This window comes from Impatiens glandulifera, chromosome 7, assembly GCF_907164915.1.
Source record: "Impatiens glandulifera chromosome 7, dImpGla2.1, whole genome shotgun sequence".
In the NCBI taxonomy this organism is placed as follows: domain Eukaryota; kingdom Viridiplantae; phylum Streptophyta; class Magnoliopsida; order Ericales; family Balsaminaceae; genus Impatiens; species Impatiens glandulifera.
In genome coordinates this window covers 35,478,226-35,502,622 of record NC_061868.1, presented here as the reverse complement: position 1 = coordinate 35,502,622, position 24,397 = coordinate 35,478,226, and the positions used below count along the sequence as shown (strand labels likewise).

At 34.4% G+C, this 24,397-nt stretch overlaps 2 protein-coding genes across 2 annotated transcripts; one reads left to right on the top strand and one right to left on the bottom strand.

Moving 5' to 3' along the window:
* The first annotated feature begins 545 nt into the window (after nt 1–545).
* LOC124944675 (mediator of RNA polymerase II transcription subunit 23) lies at nt 546–18,494 on the top strand. Its single transcript, XM_047484997.1, has 21 exons — nt 546–732; nt 836–888; nt 1,496–1,595; nt 1,720–2,688; nt 4,295–4,529; nt 5,178–5,395; nt 5,815–6,022; nt 8,056–8,336; nt 9,674–9,757; nt 9,858–9,952; nt 10,622–10,784; nt 10,857–11,102; nt 12,304–12,474; nt 12,624–12,737; nt 12,811–12,936; nt 13,210–13,358; nt 14,055–14,295; nt 14,367–15,123; nt 17,620–17,801; nt 17,889–17,992; nt 18,093–18,494. The coding sequence occupies exons 1-21, from the start codon at nt 640–642 to the stop codon at nt 18,289–18,291; spliced, it is 4,788 nt and encodes a 1,595-aa protein (XP_047340953.1). The 5' UTR covers nt 546–639; the 3' UTR covers nt 18,292–18,494.
* Nucleotides 18,495–21,272: 2,778 nt separating this feature from the next.
* LOC124945921 (plasmodesmata-located protein 6-like) lies at nt 21,273–22,251 on the bottom strand. The gene has a single exon (XM_047486446.1). It carries the CDS (start codon nt 22,246–22,248, stop codon nt 21,376–21,378), a length of 873 nt encoding a protein of 290 aa, XP_047342402.1. The 5' UTR covers nt 22,249–22,251; the 3' UTR covers nt 21,273–21,375.
* Between the last annotated feature and the right edge of the window lie 2,146 nt (nt 22,252–24,397).

The following is a 24,397-nucleotide window of genomic DNA, read 5'->3' as shown; positions in this document are numbered from 1 at the left end:
AATCTCTAGTCCAAGCATCCATAGCTTTAAGACCTCGTACAAAAATTCCAAAATTCCATATAAAACTTGAAGTTTTAATGACGGATAATTTCCAAAGCTTGATTGATGGTTTAAGAGTGGATTTTCTCCATTTGGTTTGTGAAACAAGTGGATTAGATTAAGTAAAAAACTATCAATTGTGTTTTGTTTGTTCTTCATCCTACTTGCTCGATCGAGCCATGATGAGGCCTATGATCGTAGGGTAAATATCATTTAGATTATAATTCGATATAAAAATTAGATTAGACAAAAAAAAAAAAAAAAAAAAAAAAAGTCAAATAAAAAAGAAAAACCAAACTCAAATCTCACTTATTTAAAAAAAAAAATCAGTATCCTTGACTTTTTTTTCAACATTTTGTTTAAAATTTAATTAATATTTTAAATTTGAAACAAAAAAGTTTTTGTTAAAAGATGGGCCGAACTCGAGTTCCATTTGGCCCTAAGTTTCCTAAATGACGATTTACCCGGTTCAAGACATGTTCTGTTTCGACTTCGGAGTCGTCTACGTTTTTCTGTCTTGCGGTCGGTCAGCTTTACAGTCCAATTTATTAGAGGGACGCTTCCCGCGACGGCGACGGCAGGAAGAAGCCGAAGAAGAATATGGAGCAGAACCAGCAACAAAGAGCCTCAAGAGCTTACCAGCTCCACCCCGCCAGAGCAGCTATTACTGATCTCTTCAACCTCTACTTGGGAGTAAGTCACAAATTTCATCCACTTTATTACATTTCTTACATAATTCCGAATTCATCATCTCCTTCCCTGTGTATCTGATCAAAAGAAAATGTTATTTTCTCAGAGGACTACCCCGCCTACCCGTCAGAAACCCGATGATTCTATACGAGAACCTCCGTATGTTTTCGGAACATTTCTAGTTGTTGAAAGTTGAGCTTCCTTTATGTTCTGTTTTTGAATTCTTCGCATGAAACGTGGATTTTATTTCTATTGTGAATTGCACTATACAACATCTTTACATAAAGTTGTATTGAACAAACGCCAACTTTCTCCTTTTCAATTATATAACCTTTCCTAGAAGAGTTTAGCTTGTTTTCCTTTTTGTTAGGGCACTTGCAGCACAATTAAGCTCACTATGGATCATGATATTACTCCATGGAATGGTTGCATCAATATTTACTTTATCATATACTTCTTACAGTATCTGCAAGAGCCAAGAATTAGTTGTTCCAAGGATCATAATGTTTATAGAATAACCTACATGCCTCCTGCATCTGTTCTTGTTTTTCTAATTGATTACCAATACATCTAACATGTATGAGCTCTCAAGGTGAATTCTGAGGGGCTTCTTTATATGGTCCCGTTCCTCCTCATTGTATGTTGTGTCAATATTTTTTACGGTTTCATTCTTTAGTGGAACTGCAAGTATTTGTTGTGATGTAAACTGATCACATTTTAAGAATTTGATTGTAGTCTTGGACTAAATGATGTAATAAATCTCCAGGAACAAAACACAGAAACGTGTAACTGCTCTTAACAGGGAGCTCCCACCTCGAAATGAGCAATTTCTTTTGGATTTTCAACAGCTTCAGAGCCAGTTCCCTGTGAGCCTTAAAATTTGGACTAGATGAGAGTAGATTAATTTCATTATGCAGTCTACTATGTTTGTTCTTGTTATTGTGATATTGAACTGAATCGGTTTGTTAATGATTTGCTGTTATGTTTCAGGAACAGGAGCAATTGCGAAACATGACTGAATCAGTTCTCATTTCTTTAATTATTCAGTGCAGTAGTCATGCACCTCGGGCGGAATTTCTTCTATTTGCTTTACGTATTTTATGTTCCATAGGCTACATAAAGTGGGATACCTTTTTGCCCCCGCTTCTTTCTTCAGTTTCATCAGCAGAGATGTCAAGTGGGCAAGGAAATCAATCTGCATCTGCCATCTCATCTACAAGCTTTCCCCAATCTGGAATGCTTCCAAATTCAACCACAATCACCACAACAAATTTTCAGCCAGCAAATCCTACATCTCCTATGCCTTCTGTTCAGGGTGTTGGATCTCCTGCTCAATCAGCAAATGAACCATCATCTTGTGCAACTCTGTCACCAATGAAGTTGTCTGATGTTCAACAATCCACCAGTAGGATGACTTCATCCGTAAGGGATAATGCAATTAGCAGCTTACGTCAGTTGTGCTGCAAGATCATTTTAACTGGTCTGCAGTCCAATTTAAAGCCGGTGACTCATGCTGACATTTTGAACCACATGTTGAACTGGTTGGTCAATTGGGACCAGAGGCAACAAGGAGCAGATGATATCAGTAGTGCAAAAGTGTGGAAACTGGACAAAGCCCTCACTGAATGGCTTCATAGCTGTTTAGACGTTATTTGGCTATTAGTCGAGGATGATAAATGCCGTGTTCCATTTTATGAACTGCTACGAAGTGGCTTGCAGTTCCTTGAAAACATACCAGACGATGAATCACTATTCACACTTATTCTCGAGATTCATAGAAGGAGAGATATGATGGCCACACACATGCAAATGTTAGATCAACATCTTCACTGTCCAACATTTGCAACACCAAGGTTTCAATTTCAGGTCTCAATTAATCTGTCTGGCGAAGTAGTGACTAATGTGCGATTTTCGCCCATCACATATCCTAGTGTTCTGGGAGAACCATTGCATGGGGAGGTATGTTGTGCCACTTCATCAAGATATAAATAATAAAAAGGCTATGCTGCTGTTTGTTAAAAAATTGAAACATCTGAACACAGCATTTATAATTCTTCTTATTTAGAATTGATATTGATACTGTGACTGCTGCAAACCTTGTCCACAATCTTCAAAGGTGGAATGCTTTTACTCTTTTAGCCCCCTCTATTCAAGGGCTTAATTGTTATATGCACTCTAGTTGTGATGAATGACTGAAAGGTTGAATAGAGAGGTAGCAGCGATGCAGAAGTTGCCTTAATTGTGTTATAGCTCAAATTAGAATTCATCGGTGACAATGACAAAGCTAGGTATTATAATTGTGAATAGTGAGAATGAAGATTAGGTTGAGAAATAGAATTTCAATCGCATACTCCTGCAGTTGAAAGTGAGATTGAATAGAGAGATGTTATAATTAGGTTTAGATGAGAATAGAGAATTGAGAGAAGGAATTAGGTAGAACCTTGAGAAAGATAACAATCTGCTAAAAAACGTAATCCCTTAGCTGTGTCTTTTCCTTATTATTATTAATAAATAGTTTCTGTAACTGAATTTCCCGTCATCCTTATTACCTAACCTTTTTCCCACCAGAACTAATTCCAGTTGTCATTACTCAACCTTCTTTGCCGCCAACTGCTATCAACCTCCTTTGGGCAACTGCCTTATTTCTGCGACTAATAACTGTTAATTGCATTATTTCTTCTGTTAATAACTGTTGAAATAAAATTCAAACCATTCACATGGTTTCATTGACCCTCTAATCCTAACCCTAATTATTTCAAGTGATATTGGATTTAATTTAGGTTTACTTCTGAACTTTGCCTCTCTCCTCTTTATCATCTTCTTCTTGTTCTTAGGGCTCCATATGCTGGAGTTATTTCTTTTTGGGACATAGTCCTCTTATTTACTTCTTTTTCTTTAATTATTATTTATATGCCTACTATCTATCTATTGTGTTTTTCATATCAATCAAAAGATCTATCAATTAAAAGATTTGTTCTTGCTTCTTAACATATACCTTCACCCATCTTCTTTCTCTTTAGAGAAACTTAAAATTCTACAACTTCTATGAAATAAGACCATTTTAAAGTTCCAGTCTAAAATAATATATTATTGAGATACATTTTTGTTGTTGTTTTTATTTAATATTTATATATGTTTTAACATAAAAAATACCAAACAACCCATCAGTTCATATTGTGTAAATTATAAACAAGATGAATAACTAGATATACAATACTATGTATAATATGGTTTAATGGAAGTCCATAATCATCAGAAGACTGCTTGAATGTACTTCCTTATATTACTCTATATTATGGGAAATGGTGGATACTGCATATTATCCTGTGTTGGATTTATGCTTCAAAAGTCATATCTTATAGTAGCTATATTGAAATTCTTTGCCACCATTTCTGCACCTTAGTTTTATGGATGCTAGAAGAACCATGTTGGTATTGAGGAATTGATGTACATCTTGAAGTCTGGTTGATATAAAATCACATTCTGTTCCATATGGTGGTGAAGGATGAAGCAGTAGCCTTTAACATTTTATCAATGCATGAAAAGTCACTCTTTTTTCTTGTAGGACCTTGCGGCTTCTATTCAGCGGGGAACCATTGACTGGGAGAGAGCTTTGCGATGTCTTCGACATGCTCTTCGCACGAGTCCTTCAGCTGATTGGTGGAAGAGAGTGCTTGTCCTAGCTCCATGTCATAGAGCTCAAGCTCAAGTGCCCACTCCTGGTGCTGTATTTACTCCTGAAATGCTTTGTGAAGCAATAATTGATAGGATTGTTGAACTGTTGAAGTTGACAAATTCAGGTAGATTACCCATTGCATTATATAAGTAATTGAGCAAAATTGTTCTAAACTAGTTTTGTAATACACATTCTTTAGCGTATTGCTGTTAAGAAGTTTAAAGAATCAGTATCATCTCATTATATCAGTAATATATAAGAGTTGTATTTCTCAAACTTCTTGGAGACGAAAGGTTGGATTTACTAGGAGACCTTATTTTGTTGGCATTTTAATCTGTTGGCTCTTGCTTCCTTTGAATGGTTTGTTGTGACTAAAATTTTCAGAATGTTTTCTTTCAGTCTGTTGCTGAAAATGTTCTTAATTTTCAATGTATATACTATATGCTGTTATGATTTCTTTCTCTTTTCATAGTTATTTTTCCTTATCTCAATTGTTAGCCTCACAATTTGTTCAGATGGAAAAATATTAGATTAGGCCCACAACTGTTTCTAAATCCAATCATCACCTTGTTTGTCATTCTTCTTTTGGGTTTCTTTTTTGTTCTCAATATTTTGGTTCTTGACAATAATTTCCTCTTTTGTTGCTATTGTCAACTTGACAATAATTAGTTTTTTCTTCTTTGTTATGATGGTTTGATGTTGCTTTCACTTTGCTTCATTTGACCTCTATTACGAGTAGTTCCTTTCATCTTATTATTGATTTTTGGTGCAGAAATAAACTGCTGGCAGGAGTGGCTTATTTTTGCGGATGCTTTTTACTTTCTCATAAAGAACGGGTGCATTGATTTTGTTGATTTTGTGGACACGTTAGTATTACGCTTTGCAGAGAATGAGCAGAGTATTCTTCGTTCCAACCATGTGTCATGGTTGCTTGTTCAAATTATAAGGCTTGAGCTTGTGATGATTGCTCTGAATACAGATTCAAGAAAGGTATGGAGCTTGTATTTGTTACATGATTTTAGTTTAGGTACATACTTATTATGCACCTTGATCTATCATGATAGTTTTTCCTTTGCGGTATGTTTTTGGCATCCAGACCTTACTCCTATTAACACCATAAATGTGTGAACACTTCCAACCTAATTGGTAGTATTGGTCAATAAAATGGAACAGAATGAGTGGGGAGTCTAAATTCCTTAATTTGATGGTAAACCTTCTATAGGAAACTTGCATGCATTTGATTTGTTTGTTTTTCAAGATATTGTTGAATAACTAAGTTAAATCTGTATGATGACATTTTGTTGTGAAGATGACTATGTTACAGTTCTTGCTTTCATTGAGGTTGTCATCTACTTTTTGTAATTGCTATTAACTATCTATAATTAATGCTGACATTATTTTGCTGATAGGAGGAGACAACACGAAAGATTCTGTCTTTCCATAAAGAAGGTAGGACTGCAGATCCTAATAGTCCTCAAAATACCCTGCTTGACTTTATAAGTAGTTGTCAGAATTTACGTATATGGGCACTGAATTCACAAACCAGAGAATTTGTCAACAATGAGCTGCTTCAAAAAGGGAAACAGATTGATGAATGGTGGAGGCAAACACCCAAAGGTGAGCAATATTTCATGAAGTTGATATAGTTTTATTCTTTCCTCTTTTGCATTTCATCGGTCTTTCTTACCTCTTTATAAGGTTGTGATACGAGAGATTGTTAGGGTTAAGTTTTCTAACCCAAACCTAACCCTAGAATAATTAATATGGAAATAAATAATTATCAATATGGGAATATATAATTATGAATATGAAAATAAATATTAATAAGGCAATAGCCAAAAAGGTGGGAATGGCGGGAAAATTGATTATGGCAACTGGAATCCTGATTTGCAGAAACACACAACACATTATTTGAGAAATCTCTCAAGTCAACTTTTCTCTCTATCTTCTTCCTTCTTCCCCATTGTATTCACCCTAGCAGTTAGGGTTCTATCTCTCCTCTATTAATTATTCTCTTCTCTTCGTTCTTAATTATAATTATCTTGTTCATTACTTTCAAGATATATACCTAATTCAAGTTTAGGTATATCATTGGTATCAAAGTGACGTTCTTGACAATATGGTGGAAACACATATCGACGAGGAGTTGAATGAAATCCGTAACCGCAGTCAGGCGCAAGAATGAATGAAGTGTGGTGAATTGTAAAATGAATTTTCCCAAATTCTTTGGAGAAAATGTCGAAGATGCCGAAGACAGAATTTATGAGGCAGAAAGATTTTTTCGGGTTAACGATACGCTTGAAGAAGACAAGGTGCATCTTGCGACAAGTCACATGAGGGAAAAGGCACTACGAGGCTTAGGGAACATGTGATCATGAAAACTCTCAGCAGAGGATTGACGTGGAGAGAACTAAAACAACTATTGCGGCGTGAGTTTGGGTCATACGCAATGGACGATCCACGACATATACAAAAGAAAGGGCAGCCAGAATCGTGGGAGTTAATCGCGAAACAGTGCCGACAAATAACCGACTTGTTAAAATCATGGAGGATCGCTGATGAAATAAAAGTGAGAGATACCTTGATTTAAAGTGGAGAATAGAATATAATAGAATAGAATGGAGGGTAAAAATGAGATTCACAATTGCAATCTGCAATGGAGAGTATTAGGTGAGTGGATAAGAGATTAACGATTAAGGAAGAAGAAGATAGAAGATAGAGAGAGAAGTTGACTTGAGAGATTTCTCGAATAATGTCTTGTGTGTTTTTACAAATCAGGATCTCTTCCTTATATACCCTCTAGTTGTCATAGTCATTTTTTCCGCCAATCCCACCTTTTTAACTATTGCCTTATTATTAATTATTTATTTCCATATTAGTAATTATCTATTCCCATATTAATAATTATTTATTTCCATATTAATTATTCTAGGGTTAGGTTTGTGTTAGGAAATCTAACCCTCTCGTATCAAGTTGTTTCTTCCTCTTATATTAAAGAGTAATTAATGTAGGACTCCCCTCTAATGGAAGCTGAACCGATCTTTTTGTTCATGACTTTGTGGATATATCACTTTCCTTGGTTTCTGTTAATCATTTTTGTTCTAGCTTTTACTTCAGTTTTGTAGATTTTGTAGAAAATGATTGTTGTTCACTGACAAATAACTTTTTGATAAAAATAAGAGTTTGGAAATTGAGAAGGGCATAAGTCACATGAAATGAGCTATAAGTTTAGTTTGTACTATTTCATATAAAAAGAGAAGGGAATTCTTATCCTCAAATCTTAAATTCACTGAGCCTATATAAATATTTTTTGGAAGGGTGAAACTTGTCAATAGGGGTCAAACCCGCGACTTTCCACTTAAGAAGCACACACTCTAGCCACCGAGCTACACTACAGTGACTGAGCTAGTATATTTTAAAATTTCCATTTCTAAGCTTCATGATTTCTTTTTTTTTTTTTTATGAAAAAGGGTAAACGTTTAATTTATAAAAGAGGTGTGAACATGAAGTGCATTCACAATTTACAGGCAATGAGAAGCAAGGGGAAATTGAAAACATATATGATAAAAGATGACAGGGATTTAAACTTCACAATTTACTATTTAGCAGGAATATTTTCCTATATAATGCAAATACGATCTTTACTGCAGGGGAACACATGTTAGACTACATGAATTTGGATAACAGGTCAGTTGGGATGTTTTGGGTATTGTCACACACAATGGCACAGCCTGCTTGCGAGACTGTGATGAGTTGGTTGACTTCAGCTGGAATCTCAGAACTGCTTCCAACTGCAAACTCGGCGCCGAATGAGAGGATGATGGTAATGCGGGAAGTTAGTCCCCCTCCGGTTGCATTATTATCTGGTCTCTCAATAAATCTTTGCATAAAACTAGCAGGTCAGCTGGAAGAGTCTATGTTTTCTGGACAGGTAATGCATATCTTCTATAGTACTTTTAATTTTTTTTGCACTTATATTCTTATAGGAAAAATACCTACATTATTTAATGTAAAATTGTGGAATTTATGCTATTTTGGATTCTTTCCAAGTTGGCAAATGTATGTAACATACAAATGATACCCCATCTAAGAGAAAGGATGATCAAAGATTGAATACAATGGATATATGACCCAAGATGCTAAGACCATAAAGATATTAGTCTATAAGTGTGGGTGTATGGTATACTAATATAAGTGGTGTTTGGTGAGGGACATAAAACTGTTGGAATAAAACAAGCTATTTCAATAGTGTTTTAGTTCTCTATGCTTCTCAAACTTACAGACAAAAGATGGACTATATGTTAGAAAGTTGAAACTTATACATCATATGTAAGGATGACAATTATAATCCGGCCTGCGTTTTCTGATCCGAATTTTCCCCTTTGGGAAGGTTTTCCCCCGGTTTGACCGATAGTTGACCGGTGATAGACAGGGGATATTATTTGTGTCCTCCACCCAGAACACTAATAAACAAATAAATACACAATATTAACAATATATTTATTTATCCTTTATATTTTATAAGAGTTGTAAGTTTATTTTTTCATAATAATATAAATTTTTAATATATTAAACTATATATACTATATAAAAGGATAATTTTATCATAGAAATAATTTACTTTTCTGAGAATATAGTATAAACGTGCTCTTCCGGGATCCCAGAAACCGAAAGGGGCAGGGATTGTAGTAATAACAATTCCCGAAGTAGAACGGGGTGGGTATGATAAGTCCACTTTCCGATCCGCCCCATTGCATTCCTAATCATATGGTAACATTATTTTGTGGCACTTGCATGCACAATAGCCTTTTGATTTTCTAAACTATAACAGCCTATGCATATGAGCTGGTTATCATGGAACTTTAGACTACAATTAGAAGTTTTGGGGACAAATAGCCTCTTAATGCACTTTGATTTGCCAACATCAGGGACATGAATAGAGTTTCTTTTCGTTATTTCCGCCCTTCACTTTTACCCTTTAATTTACTCAATGTGGTGATCATGTCTTGATCATAAGGATCTGCAGTTAGAATTGCCTAATAACTACTCTGACTACCCCTAATTTCTTCGTGTACTCAAAGTAATCATCCACATCAAACAAGGCCCAAATTTCTCATGTATATTTTATTTGATTATGATGAAAATTTACTTATATCTCCAGTGTTTTGAGGGTTAATGAGTAAGTTTCTTCTGCATTTCATCATGGCTTCATTTGGAAGTTGTTAGATTAATTTGAGATATCATTGATCCTCCAAAGTTTCAGTGCAGGTTATTCCAAGCACTGCAATGGTTGAGACATATGCCAGATTGTTGATTCTTGTGCCTAATTCTTTATTCCGACACCAATTAAGTGTAGGTTTTTTCTTGGGTTCCTTACAATTTGATAGGAACGCAGAATTGTTAATAACTTAATATGCATACTCATAATACTTGTAAAAAAATTGCATTGCAGCATCTCTCAAGGAATCCCTCCCCTGGAAACAATAAGCCTGGAGTATCTCTTCTGGTTCTTGAAATTCTGAACTATCGGTTGCTTCCTTTATACAGGTGACTCCATTCTTGCTCATCTTGTAGGATAGTTGATATCCCTAATCCTATGACAGGCTAAACAATAAATTGTATTCTCCCTATTCCTCCACATGGAATCACCTTACTCAGTTATATTTTGTTATGACTTGAACATTTTCTAAAAAAAAAACTTTCTAGTTAGTTTGTTGCCTTCTTTTGTCATTCCTTCACTTTAAAACAATTGTTATCCTTAAACTTCTTTGATTTTACTCTCCTTTCTCAACTCAGGACATGCTCTACCTTGTACTAGAACTGGTGGATTGATGACTCAATCTGAGTTCACTTATTCATCATATCCAAGTACTATGTTTTATTTTCTCATCGATCAATATTTTCTTTGTTATCAGAGTACATATTATGTTATGAATCAATGCAATTTCTATATCCGTAACTATATCACCATCATTTCTCTGGTAACAATCAAATGTTTTTAGTCTATTTATATCCACAAGGTATGAGTGTTTACTTACAAATCCTCCATATTGCATGGGAAAAAATGTGGCTTCTGAGTTGTGTTTATTAATGAAGAGATATCACATACTAATCTTATAGGAAGTTCATGTTTCTGCTGCAATTTAAAATATCATTACTTTTAAAGTTATTATTATTGGTGACCTAGATAGTTTTGTTTCTTCTTTTATGCCATAGGTATGAAGCCAAAAGCAAGTTGTTGTTGTACGATCTGACCAAAGTAGTTTCTCCACTGAAGGGAAAGCGTGGAGATCATCGTATGTTTCGATTAGCTGAGAACTTGTGCATGAATCTCATCATGTCTATTCGAGAGTTTTTCTTTGTGAAAAAGGAGGGGAAGGTGCATATTTCATAAGTTGAAGGGTGTTCGCTTTTATGCTAAAGAAGTAAAAATGTGCATTGTTCTTTTCAGGGACCTACTGAATTCACTGAGACCTTGAATCGCATAATTATAACTAGCTTTGCCATCATCATCAAAACACGTGGAATTGCAGAGCAGGAGCATCTCCTATATCTCCCAACAATGCTGGAGCAGATACTGGCAAACAGTCAGCATACATGGTCAGAGAAAACACTTAGGCATTTCCCTTCTATTCTTCGTGAAGCCTTGAGTGGAAGGATAGATAAAAGGGGTCTGTCAATCCAGGCTTGGCAGCAGGTTTTTATCTTATTTTACATGCATTTATCTGCTAGTCAAGTTCTCAAATCTTTGTGATAATAATTTTGTCCATTAAAGGAGCTTCTATATCGAACACATTTTTAAATGATACATTTTGCTTCTGATTTCAAGCTAGATTCTATTTATTGTTCAGAAATGCCTTCCTCTATGGGTAGGTGATGGAAAAACATAATATTACTTTGGATGATAAATGATTAAGTGACGAGGAATAATAATGTCTAGCCACATGAATTTAAGACTTTGTTCAGAGGTTAAAGTCTTGATTCCCCTCGACCATAGTTTCCTTGAAAGATATGTTCTATTCTCAACCTTTGGTGCATTAAGCAGCCACATCATCTTCATGGAAACAAAACTTTTATTGGTTGAACAAAACATTTTCTTCAAAGTGCAATAAGCAAAGGGGAAGGATACTGATACAATGAGAATTATACTTCCACGATATATATAGTCTAGATTAGGCAGTACCTTAATAATAACTGCATAGTAGATGAGGGTTTAGGTGAGTAGAGAATGAGAATGATTGCAGGACCTGCAATCGATAGGAAGATGATAATGAATTAGAAGAGAATTAGAGTACGAGTAGAGAGAGAGATTCAGAATTACCTGAAGAGTTTTCAAAATGATCAGTAGTCTTTTTTCATTCATGTGCAGCTGGTATTTAAGGCTCCTGCCTTAACTGTTTTTCCACCCTTCTGCAGTATATTCTAACTGATTCTGCCAGCTGTTTCTGCCCATTCTGTTATTGCTGCTGCCTTTTACAAAGAACTGTCACCTACTGTTTACACAGCTTATTCCAAATCTAAAAAATTTGCTGTTTGCACAGCTTATTAAAAAGGAATTACAGAACATGCCGACTTCTTTAACAATCCGTCGACTTATTAAGGGTTAGAAACCTAACCCTAACAAGCTCTCATATCGATACAAGATTGATCTCGTCAATGTCCAAGACTTACAGGGCAGCTGTACATATTATTATGTTATTTTTTTGTATCTATTTGAATTTGAATAAAAAGAAATGAAAATAAAAAACTACGGAAAACCAAACAAGTCATTGTATAAGGCCCCCCTCCTTTACATCTGTACTGACTTAAACAGAATGGCCCTCTGAATGTGTTTTAACGTTTTTTGGTTTGAGCAGTTATTACTTGACACTTTTTGTCCCTGTTGTGTATTTTGGCAGGTGGAAACTACTGTGATAAACCAGTGCAAACAGCTTCTTTCACCATCAGCTGATCCCACCTATGTCGTGACATATATAAGTCATAGTTTTCCTCAACATCGCCAATACCTATGTGCTGGTGCTTGGGTTTTAATGCATGGCCATCCCGAGAATATTAACAATTCCAATCTTGTAATTTTCCTTGTACCATTTCTCCTGTAGATCTTTAGTCATCCTACAATTTCTATACATTCCTCAATTGATAGGAGTTGTGCTATTGCTGAATCATTCTCTGTTAGTTTATGCTCATCACCAATCTTATGCTATGGAAACGAATTCAGGGACGAGTTATAAGAGAAATTTCTCCGGAAGAAGTGACAGCAAACATTTACACAATGGTGGATGTCCTCTTACATCACATGCAATTAGAACTACAGCATGGACATTCACTTCAGGTATAATACTCGTCATTCTTTAGCCGTCAATGAATTCATTTTGTATAACACTTAATTTCATACATCTTTACAGGACGTTCTACTGAAAACATCAAACAACCTTGCATATTTTGTTTGGAACAGTGAGTTGCTTCCGTTAGATATCTTGCTTTTGGCACTCATTGATCGCGACGATGATCCCCATGCTTTGCATATTGCTGTATGTGTACTTGCACTCATTTTACTTTACATACTTCCATTCAATTCTAGCATGTCTGAAGATTTGTAGTTTTTTTTGAGAAAAAGATTTCTAGTTCTTTGTATTGTATCCTTCATGACTTATTCATCTCCATTGATTTTTCTTAATGTATTATTTCATTGAACAGTGACAGAGATGATAGAAAGCATTTTCCATCATGATATTTATATGAAAATTCTTCTGTTTAAGGCAACTTGTACAAGATTTTTCTAAAATTGGAATCTGTGATGGCAGATTAATTTACTTGATAGACAAGAGCTTCAACAAAGGGTCAAGTTTTACATTTTTAATTGTGGCCCATCTGAACACTGGCTATACGCTGGAACTTACAAACGAGTTGAAGTGCAAAAGGCTCTTGGAAATCATTTATCTTGGAAGGAAAGGTAAAGCTACTAACTATAAGATACTTCCGCCATCTCATTTTATATGATCTTTAAATTTAAAAACCAAGCCTGACCTTTGAGTCAATTCATTCATATTATTCTGTTTGGAATATGAAGCTGGTTGATTTGAAATGGCAATGAAATTCTTACTGAATTATTTGACTCTTGTGCAAAATTTCCCCCACCTTCCTTCAAACTCACCCCAAAACCCTAAGGGAATCACATAAAGTAGGAAAGAGGGGGTATATTTTATCCACTTCTTTTCCTTTCTTGTAATAACTATGAGAGTTATTTCAATTGCAAATTGAATTTTATGTATTTACAATATTTAATTGAGATTCCTATTTAAATCAGGATTTTAGTTAATTACATGGAACTACTTTCTTAACCATCCTACCTAGTGGTTTTAGGATCAAAATCTTAAGTCTATTTATATTCTATTTAACTTGTGTAGGCAGGTTCTTCTTTGGAGAAAACATAATAACTAAGCACTTCTTTATCAATCTTCATGCTATATCCCTCTTTTAAAATTTCATTACCTTTAAATGAATTATCTTGTATGCTTTTATCATTTTGTTTCATTGTGTCGCTCATCATATTTTTCTTATAATTCCGCTTTCAATTCATGTAATTGTTTTATTTGCTGTCTCAACTATATATATACATATATATCCCTCATTTTTGGGTTCTTTATAGGTATCCTACATTCTATGATGATGTTGCAGCACGATTATTCCCAGTCATTCCCTTAATCATCTACAGGCTCATAGAAAATGACGCCACAGACTCTGCTGATAGAATACTGCAGCTTTATTCTACTTTCCTTCGTTACTACCCCTTCAATTTTACGTTTGTTCGCGATATACTTGCTTATTTCTATGGTCATCTTCCCGTAAAGCTTGTTCTCAGGATCTTGAACATTGTGGATCCTAAAAAGGTAACATTTTATCTTTTTTTTTCTTTCTCTTTTTCTTGGTTATATCTGATATTGTTTTTTCTTTCCATCAGATTCCATTTTCCGAGTCATTTGCTCAGCACGTGAATTCGTCTAACGGTCCAATCTGCCCACCACTAGAATACTTTGCAACTCTTCTATTAGGCCTTGTGAATAATGTCATTCCTTCTCTCAATAATATATCGAAATCTGGACTTGTGGGTGATGCTTCAAGTTACGTGGTCCGTGCAATAAATAACAAGATTACGTCACCATCGCATAGCTATGAAGGTCAGAAACCATTCTACCAAATCCAAGACCCGGGGACAAATACTCAGCTAGTTCTGGACACAGCAGTGATAGAAATTCTGTCTCTTCCTGTACCAACATCCCAAATTGTATCAGCTCTTGTTCAGGTTGTGGTTCATATACAATCAACTCTGATTCAATCAAACAATGGACTACATGGAGCTCAAACCGCAACAGGTTCCATCCTACCAACTTCTCCTTCAGGGGGGAGTACTGATTCAATGAGTGCAAACCGGTCAACAACCCCGTCAGTTTCGGGTGTAACAAATTCTAGCTTTGTTTCTAGAAGTGGTTACACATGCCAGCAGCTGTCTTGCTTGTTCATCCAAGCTGGTGGACTTCTTTTGGCTCAATTTCCTCCAGAATTTCATGTCCAACTTTATGCAGAGGTGTCTCGTCTAATAAAAGAAAGTTGGTGGCTCACTGATGCTAAAAGGTCATTGGGTGAGTTGGATTCTGCTGTTGGTTATGCTTTGCTAGATCCCACATGGGCTGCTCAAGATAACACGTCAACAACAATTGGTATGCTACTTGCTCTATATATTTTCCTCCATTTCCTTAAAAAAGAGAATTCTACATTTCTTCAAGATGATTTTTAGTGGCATTTGATTTTCCTAAATGCATCACCCATCTAGGTTCCATTTTTCATATTAAAGATTGAGTGAGGGATTAAAGACCTCCATAAATGATGATTGAAATAAAGAATACAATCTGTATCATGTACATTTATACAATTAGTACAACTACAAGTGGGTAGTTACCACTATTAAGTTTATAGTTATCACAACAAGATAATAAGAACCCACTACTCAACTATTTCAAAATTCTGATGTTGTTTAGTTTGACCATTGGAGCAAAAGTTTATCGGTAATCAATGCCATAAGACTGAAAATCCTTTCGATACGAGAGTCGAGACGTGATTTGAATCTTTTCAGTGCTCCATCTGCCTTATGTTTGACTTTAAAGATCATTGCATCCAATTGCCTTCTTTTTCGGTGGTAAATCAGAAATTGACCATGTTCGACAACAATTTTTATTTTGTGTTATATGTTGTGTGCTCACGATAGTTGGAAGGAATTTCCATGACCTGGTTCCCTTACTCAAAGCTATTAGGACATCAAGAGTGTTGCCTATATGTGAAGAAACATTGTGTTTAGGTGTCATAGTGAGTGATCTTTTGCACTTGGATTCAATTTTGATTCTTGGTGCCTGGTTTTGAGTGTGCTTGGCGGTCTCTTCCATTTTTTCATCTTTTTTGAAGGTCAACTTTTCATTGAAAGTAAAATGCAAGATGCGTTTATTGAATTACAGATGGGTCATGGAAGAGAAAAGAGAAAACAAAAAACAAAAGAACAGAAGGAGAAGAATAAGACTAAATGCCAATAAGATAAAATATTCCCAACCTGTACAAAATCTCCTTCTTCGAATAGAAGCAAACGCGTTTAGCATAAAGCCTTTGATTCTTTCAACTCCAAAACTTTTCTCTTGGATTGTTCTATTCATTTCTTTCCAAATTGTCCATCACATTATGAGGGGTATAGCATTCCAATCATCACAGATGTTATTGTTTTCTCCCCACCTTATTCATTTTTCTCAGACAGTAAGCGACACCTCCCACTGAAAGTTGAGAATGTTTTGTAGAAGGACCCACATGTTTCTGGCAAGGTCGTAATGAAGAAGAATGTGGTCGATAGTTTCCTCGTTCTTCTTACCAAGACAACACCTACTGGCAAATGCATCACCTTCTTTTAAGTTTAAAGGTAGTTAAAACCCTCCATGAATTGCTTCCCACGCAAAAAAAGAAATCCTAAAAGAGATTTTGAATTTCCACACTTCCTTCCAAGGGAACTGAGTTGGCGCTCCTTGGATGGTCGCATGGTAGATAGAACTAGTCTTAAAATCTGGGGAGCCAAACAGAATAAAACTGTCGTCAGACTCCAGTTGAATTGTAACTTGCATAAGGGTCTCCACTAAGCTGGCAAGTCTGTTCTCTTCAGCGAGCGAAAGGCGGCGATGTGATGTGATTCTCCATTCAGTGAGACCAGAAGTTAGTCTATAGAAGTCAGCCACTCTTGTTTTTTTTTTTATTAGAGATCTCATACAAGTCCCGGAATGATTCAACCAATTTTCCCCTAGGATGCCACGTGTCGTTCCAGAAATCAATTTTCTTTCCGTTTCTCACTCAGAAGGAGAGGAGAAGAGAAGGTAAAGAGTCTTCCACTTCCATTTTTTCATTATGTGCACACAAAGTTCATTTTCTTTGAGCGATGATGGTGGACTTTTTAGATTGAGGTATCTGAATATGAGGTGAAGGTGAAGCTTATACTAGTCAATGATAAAAAGTATGGATGGGTGACTGATATTTTATAGATATCACCCCTAAATATCAGAATTATGATAGTAAGATTGGTTCTTGAAGAAGGGATGTATGCCCTTTTGTGATAGGAGAGTAGCATTTGTAACCTTTAATGGGTTTGTTCCTATTATGAGGGTGAACATGTACGAATGTGGAGTAACCAAATAGTTTTGGGTTTAACGTAAGAGTTGGTATGGTCTTTGAAAATTTGGGACTCGTGAAGGCAAGTGATTTATATGATAAGTGGCTTCAGAGACGACATCCCCCATAATACTTTAGGTACAACATAAGCCAACAAGTTAGAAATTACATACATGTGGAATAAAAGGTGTGACTGAGTGGTATGCTCTCTAACTCTGATTACTACAAACTTTGGATAGCTTGTAGATCTCTTCTTGAGAAATTTTTGAAGAAATCACCCATCTCTTGGACATCGTATCTCCCCGAAGAGCAATTTTGTTTTCGACAATATATTTTTTAGGTGTATCTAGATTTGGGTTAGACTAAGTTCAAATACACCATCTTTTCATATGGGATTCCTCTCAATGAATATATCACATTGAAAAATTGTTTCAGAATGAAATCATTAACCTAAAATTAGATTTCGCCTTCACAGTTGTAGTTCTCTTATAATATTTGTGCATATATTTTTAAATTTGTAGGTAACATCGTAGGCTTGCTTCATGCCTTCTTCTATAACCTTCCACAAGAATGGTTAGAAGGTTCACATTTGATCATCAAGCATCTGAGGCCAGTTACATCTGTTGCTGTGTTGAGAATAGCTTTCCGAATAATTTCTCCTTTGCTACCAAGATTGGTCAATTCTCATGCTCTCTTCAATAAGGTAACTTTTGTCTCTTTTTGCACAGTAATAATATTAATAGGTAAAAATTAAAAATTGTTTTAATTCATTGTTGTCATCTGCATGTAGACTCTATCCTTGCTTCTTGGCATCTTAGTGGATGTATTCGGTAAAAACTCTCAACCATCAACTCCAGTTGAAGCATCAGATATATCCGATATCACTGACTTTCTGTAAGTTTCATTCTTTTACCAAAAAACTGTCAGATTATTATGAAGAAAGATGGTTTTCTTAAGCAATAATACGTTTATGTTTATCTTGGTTGTTTTCTAGTCATCACATTATTCACTACGAAGGGCAGGGTGGACCTGTTCAGGCAAATAGCAAACCGAGGCCTGAAGTTTTGACTCTCTTCGGAAGAGCGCTAGAGAGTTTGCGCCCAGATGTACAACATCTACTTTCACACCTTAAGCCCGACGCTAATTCTTCTATTTATGCTGCTGCTCGTCCGAAAATTCCCCAGATGCAGTAACTGTGGGGGATAAAATTAATGTCCAAAAATTGTGTTAATATATTATGGAGCTTTTTAGAGGGCTTTTATTTATTTATTTATTGCGACCTCCATCACCAATGTAGTAATTGCCAATGTAGAAAGTGTGATTGAACTTTTATGACATTTGGTAAGAAAAGTGTAATTAAAGTATTAGACTTTTTTTTTAGTGAAATCTTAAATGCTTATTTTTTTGTCACACTGTAAAATGCCCAAACCAAAAATACATAAACTAGAAAGGTAATAATTAGTTGAAAAGTTGAAAGTGTACTTTCGGCGAAACACCTATGTTATAATCTACCTCTATATATTGTTGCGATAAAATTAGTTCATGTGATAAAATTCGTTTATGATGATAAGGTTCCTCCTAATCTACCTCTATATATTATTAATGACAGGCTTATACGTGATATTAGACCTCACCTCTTCGAAGACTCAACTTCATATATTAATTCTTATAAATAACATTTTTCATATTTTGATGTAGTCACTTGTGATGATTCTGACAAGTGGATGATTGATATGCTAAAAGAAATTGAATCTCTTTATGAGAATAGTATGTGGAATCCCGTAAAATTACTTTTAGAAAAGAAGGCTATTCGTTGTAAGTGAATATATAACAGAAAAGAAGGTACATCTGAAATTGAAGGTGCAAGGTTTAAAACAAGACTGGGTGTGAAGGTTATAATCAAATTATGGAGATTGATTTTACTGATGTATTTTCTCAAGTTGTGAAGCATATTTCATTTCGAGCATTACTTGTCATAGTGGCGATGTATAATTTGGAGCTTGAGCAACTAAATGTGAAGACCGTATTATACACATGGATCTAGATTAGGACATCTATATGAATCAACCTGAGAGATTTATAGTCTTAGGACAAGAATACTGCGTATGATATTTGAAAATTGTCTCTATCGTTTAAAACAATCGTTAATGTTGTGGTATAAATAATTTTATTCTTTTATGAACACTAATAACTTCAAAAGAAGTGATTTTTGATAGTTATCTCTATTTTAAAATTAGTAACTACTGTGAGTCACATATTCGTCAAAATATTTTAGTTCACTAATATAAGAACAAGATATTGATGGTCAAATAACTCTTGAAAATTCACCTGGAAGGTAATTTTTTCATTGTAAGTGGAAAATTTTGCTCAACAAATGACTTTGTCAAAAACTTAGTTATTAGTCATATTTTCTCATCTGAGTCCCTAGTTTCATTTTAGTGTTATTTGAACTTTTTTTTTAGAACAAGTTGGTTTTAAATATACTTGCAGAGTGAGCTATTTTTGTTTGGACATCATGACATAATTTAGATTACATTTTAGTATTTTTGTCTTTATAATGTGGATTAAAGTTATATTTGCCGAGTGAATTATTTTTTGCTTAGACATCACAACATAATTTGGATAACAAAAGTATCTAAATTGTTTTTACAAAAGGTTATTTTTTATTAAATATTTCTAGTAAATTACAAAACAAAAATTGTTATCATGTTGCAGAAATCAATACTTTAATTTAATTTTAAATATTAAATTTTGTATTTATAATATATAAAAAAACAATATTACAAGAAATTGAAAATAATAAAAACGTCTAGGATATATTTAATTATCTGCACATTTTAATTCCTTACCGGCACAAATTATGTGTCAGTAAAGTTTTTTACAAGCGTATACGTGTCGATAAAGACATTTTCCGACTCTACTTTTACTTACGCTAATTTATGCACAAGTAAAAATATTAGTGGCACATATGTACGCCACAAAACCCTAATTTATGTGCCGGTAAAAGTCATGTTTGTTATAGTAATACTTGATCCGTAGAATAAATTGTTGAAATTAAATGAGTTGTTTTCATTTTAGTATTGTTTGCATTTTACTCTTATATCATGTAAAGATTTTATACCGAAGATTAAATATTTAATAGTCGAAGATCAATCATTAACAAAAAAATATAAAATGATAATAACTCATGAAGGGAAAATTTTGAATTCTAAAGGTTAATATCTTAAATTCAAATCACAGAAAAATTATTAACTGAATCGGGAGTCAAGTTGGTGGGATGTTCTTGTCTTCACAAGTGATTTCATCGCCACATGCCATCGTCATCGTGAAGACTTCTTGGAGCATATATATAATTTCCTAATATGTTAATATTTTATGAGTGCGGATTAAATTTGTTTGGAATAAATCGTATATTCGGTCTTATAAAGTTGGTTATATTTAATCAAAACTCTACCTATGACCTTATAATTTTCGAATTGGATAACTTTTTTTACGAGTTTGTGAATATTATGATTGTGTACCTAATTAAAATTAAGATGAACCCAATAAATAAACAAGCATTGGATACTTTAAAAAGTGTGAGAATATTGCTTATTCCAACAAAGTTAACATATCTTCTACTTTTTCTTCTTTATTACTTTTTCTTTTTTGGTGTGTAAAGATCATGAGGAGGTAGTAGTCAAAACTCAAATGCAAAGTATTCTTCAAATCTGATCTTATTTGGCCACCAAATGGTTTGAAACACGACACTTTTTCTGAGAGTTAATAAATTATTATTTTTATTTCCCTTGTAAATTAATAAACTGGTTTATTTGTTTTCCCATTAATTAATCAGTTCTCTTAATTAGTTTTTAAGCACCTGTTCAATTAATCAATAAATAACTTCTTATTCTAATTTGATGTTTTAAATGAGAATGGAATCTGAATTTCATGATAGTAAATTCTTAATCCAAAATTCTTGTCAATTTAAAAGAACCACAAGCTAGAATTTAAAAACCTTGGAGTTAAAGACACACATACATTAAGATTTTATACATAAGAGGAGGAGAGTATGTCATATGTATGATATAACCTTAAAATATTTGACACAAAAATGAGAAAAACATTGAATCATGTAACCAACCTAACCCAAACTCAAACTAAAATAATGGTTTTTTCTTCTCTAGATGAGTAGAAACGGATTAATTCTTTCTCAAATAAAACAACCATGAGTAATACTTCATCAAATTACATAACCATGTACATATATAACTCACATTAATGCAAGTAAGTTAATTTTAAAACAAAGCTAAACCACAAATTATTAACCACCAAATATAAATGCGATAATCAAACATCAACTCACCGTTGTTCTTCAAGTGCACCCCATGTTCCGTGTATCGCGTGTAGCATTTCCCTAAGAACATGTCGCCCCACGTCGATGACCCACACTCACTTTTAACCCGTCCTATCGCCTCCGATAAGCAGTCTTGACACTCGCCCCCACTCAAATCCTGTGTGCACTGTGCAACCGCTTGCACATCCCACGACCCGCCCACCCGAAAATAATCTCCCCCGGCCATTAGGTATCCCAACACGGCATCTCGACGAATCAACTCATCCGAAGCGTACGAAACCGAAGGCCCGCATTTCTTTAACACAAAACTCTTATCCTCAACTCCCAAAAACGAGATGTTATCATACTTAACAAAGCACCCTTCGAGTTGCAACGCCCCACCAGTAGAGTCACGGCAGAGTGAGCCGAGTTGACTCACAGCACCCGCAATGCAGTCACGACAGTCGGAGGTGGTTAGGTCGCCACGACATTGGAAGAGGCCGTAGACGACGTCGCTTTGGGTGGAACCGGGGACCGAAATTTTGAAGTTGTTGAAAGAAGTTGATGACGCTGAGTTGACAAAGGAAGTGAGTATCGAGTTGACGTTGGATTCGTAAGGTGTTCCGGGAGCGTAGTTTATATGGGAGCAGCCACCATAGATGAAAGATTGTATGGAACTTTCAGAAGGGTTTATACAAATGAATAAAATGGTTGGGAGGAAGAAGATGGAGAAGTATGAGGAAGATGAAGTTGGAGCAAACATGTCTACTACTCTAGAGAGTGATAAAGAAAGAGATTTGTGATTGTGTGTCATACATATGTGTAATTGTAACATGAGCATGTGTGGGTTCCATCATTTCTTTCTTCTTTGCTAAGAAATGGTGAAATATTATTTATTACAAAGAAAAGCAAGCAAAAGAGAAGAAGAAGGAGTCCATTTAAAAAAGAAGTGGGGCCTTCACAAAAGATCATGGTTTTCAAATAATCTCAGGCCAACTTGATGTGTTGGAGTTTTCATACCTCAACTATTTTCAAAAAGAAAATTTATTTGTTTGATTTTTCCAACAAATTAAAAATATCAACCTCTCAATTGTCCATAACAACCCTTAATTCCTTAGAGAGTGGATCTCGCAAGGTCATGAGTTAGAGTTAATTTCTATAATCAAATTTTAAAAAAAAATGTATTGTTTTATTTTTTCAACAAAAACATATCAACTTGTTAAAGAGCATATTTAAGATTTCAGAGAATCCCTATACATGGAACAATGTCACAATTGCTCATAGAAACCCTCTTCAGAGATGTGGATTCATGAGTTAGAGTTTCAATAAGAAGACCATTTAATAAAAGGGTATTTGTTCTATTTTTCCCACAAAATATTTATAAATAACATACCGAAGATTCCCAAGAGGTGAGATCTCGCGTTTTGATCCCATGCAATATGTTTAATTCCAACAAAACACCCTCGTTAAAATTTGATGGTGCATGATGATGAATTTTGATGATGATCCGCAAACTGAGTTGGAAAATCATTTGCATCGTGAAGGGAACTATATATTGACAATGACAATGAGAATATAATTTGTTTTTTACTCGTAGAAAAATTCACCGACGAGAAAGAGATCAGCGGATTAGATACAATTATTAACAATATTATTAAGAGAACAAAAAAAATGAAATGAATACAACTAAATCTACCCACAAATAATAGATTTATTTTTGAAATTGCAAGTCACCCATGTTACAAGAGGGTGTGATTTAAAAGTGTTTCCTTCTTTTGTGCAGTGTTTTCACGCCTATTTCTAATACATAAAGAGTGTCGAGTACAAAAGAAAACGTCACGAGGAGGAAATTAAGATGATAAAAACTAAATTGGACAAGGAAATGATTGGTGTGTTCTTCGATAAATCACTATAAGTAAAGAGCGGAGAAGAATGACGATGAAGAGAACATTACTTTCAAAACTAGTTTAAAAAACTATCAATTAAGTTGTTAGATGATCTTAGCTATTATGCAAATGTTGGTGGTCTTTAATTGAGATGGCAACAATAATTTAAGAAATCACTTTTACAACATCTTGACTAGATCGTTATGATACCTAGCTATTATTCTCATCTTTCAAATATTGGTGGGACATGGAATGTAATTTTGACAGGATTTAACTTTCTGTCTCATTATATATCACAATTCAGGTCTGCTGGTTAGTATTTGATTAAATAATTTTGATGGATATCCTAATATTCTTGATATCACATAAAACCTTCATTAATGTCAAATTTTAATTAAGAGAATGGTTACTATTTTAAATTAGACTATCATGACTTCCATATTAGAGTATTATTTAACTGATATGATTGTGTTTTTATTTAAACTAGTATGTATCCCGTGCATTTGCACGAGTAATAATATAAAAAACAGTGAAAACAATATTACGGTAAAAATATTTATGGTGGGTCAACCCACAATCCGACCCAAGTATTTATTTACTCTCACATATATATCCAAATTAAACACAGCTCTCGACCCGGCAATTCGGACACTTTAAAAATTAAGCATAATTATATATTTATAGATTAGTTAGTTAAAAAGTTGAACTTATATTGTTAAAATGTCTCGCGTTCATCAAATTTGGTGTTGAATTTAAAATATAAAGTGTTATTAGCCTAGTTGGTTAAAGGGTTGTACTCGTTTTTGTTAGGTTGCAAGTTCAAAACATACGTATAACATTTTTAATTTTCTTTTTAACCGTTTTAAGTTTATAAGCAGGTCAACCCACAATCCGACCCAAGTATCCATTTACTCTCACATATATATCCAAATTAACCACAGCTCTCGACCCGACAATTCGGACACTTTAAAAATTAAGCATCATTATATATATATATTATAGTACTGTTGAATTACTTTTAAGAACAATAAATTAAATATACGCTCTTTATACTAAATAAGCTATGTATATCCACTTTAATTAATGTCCACAAGATAA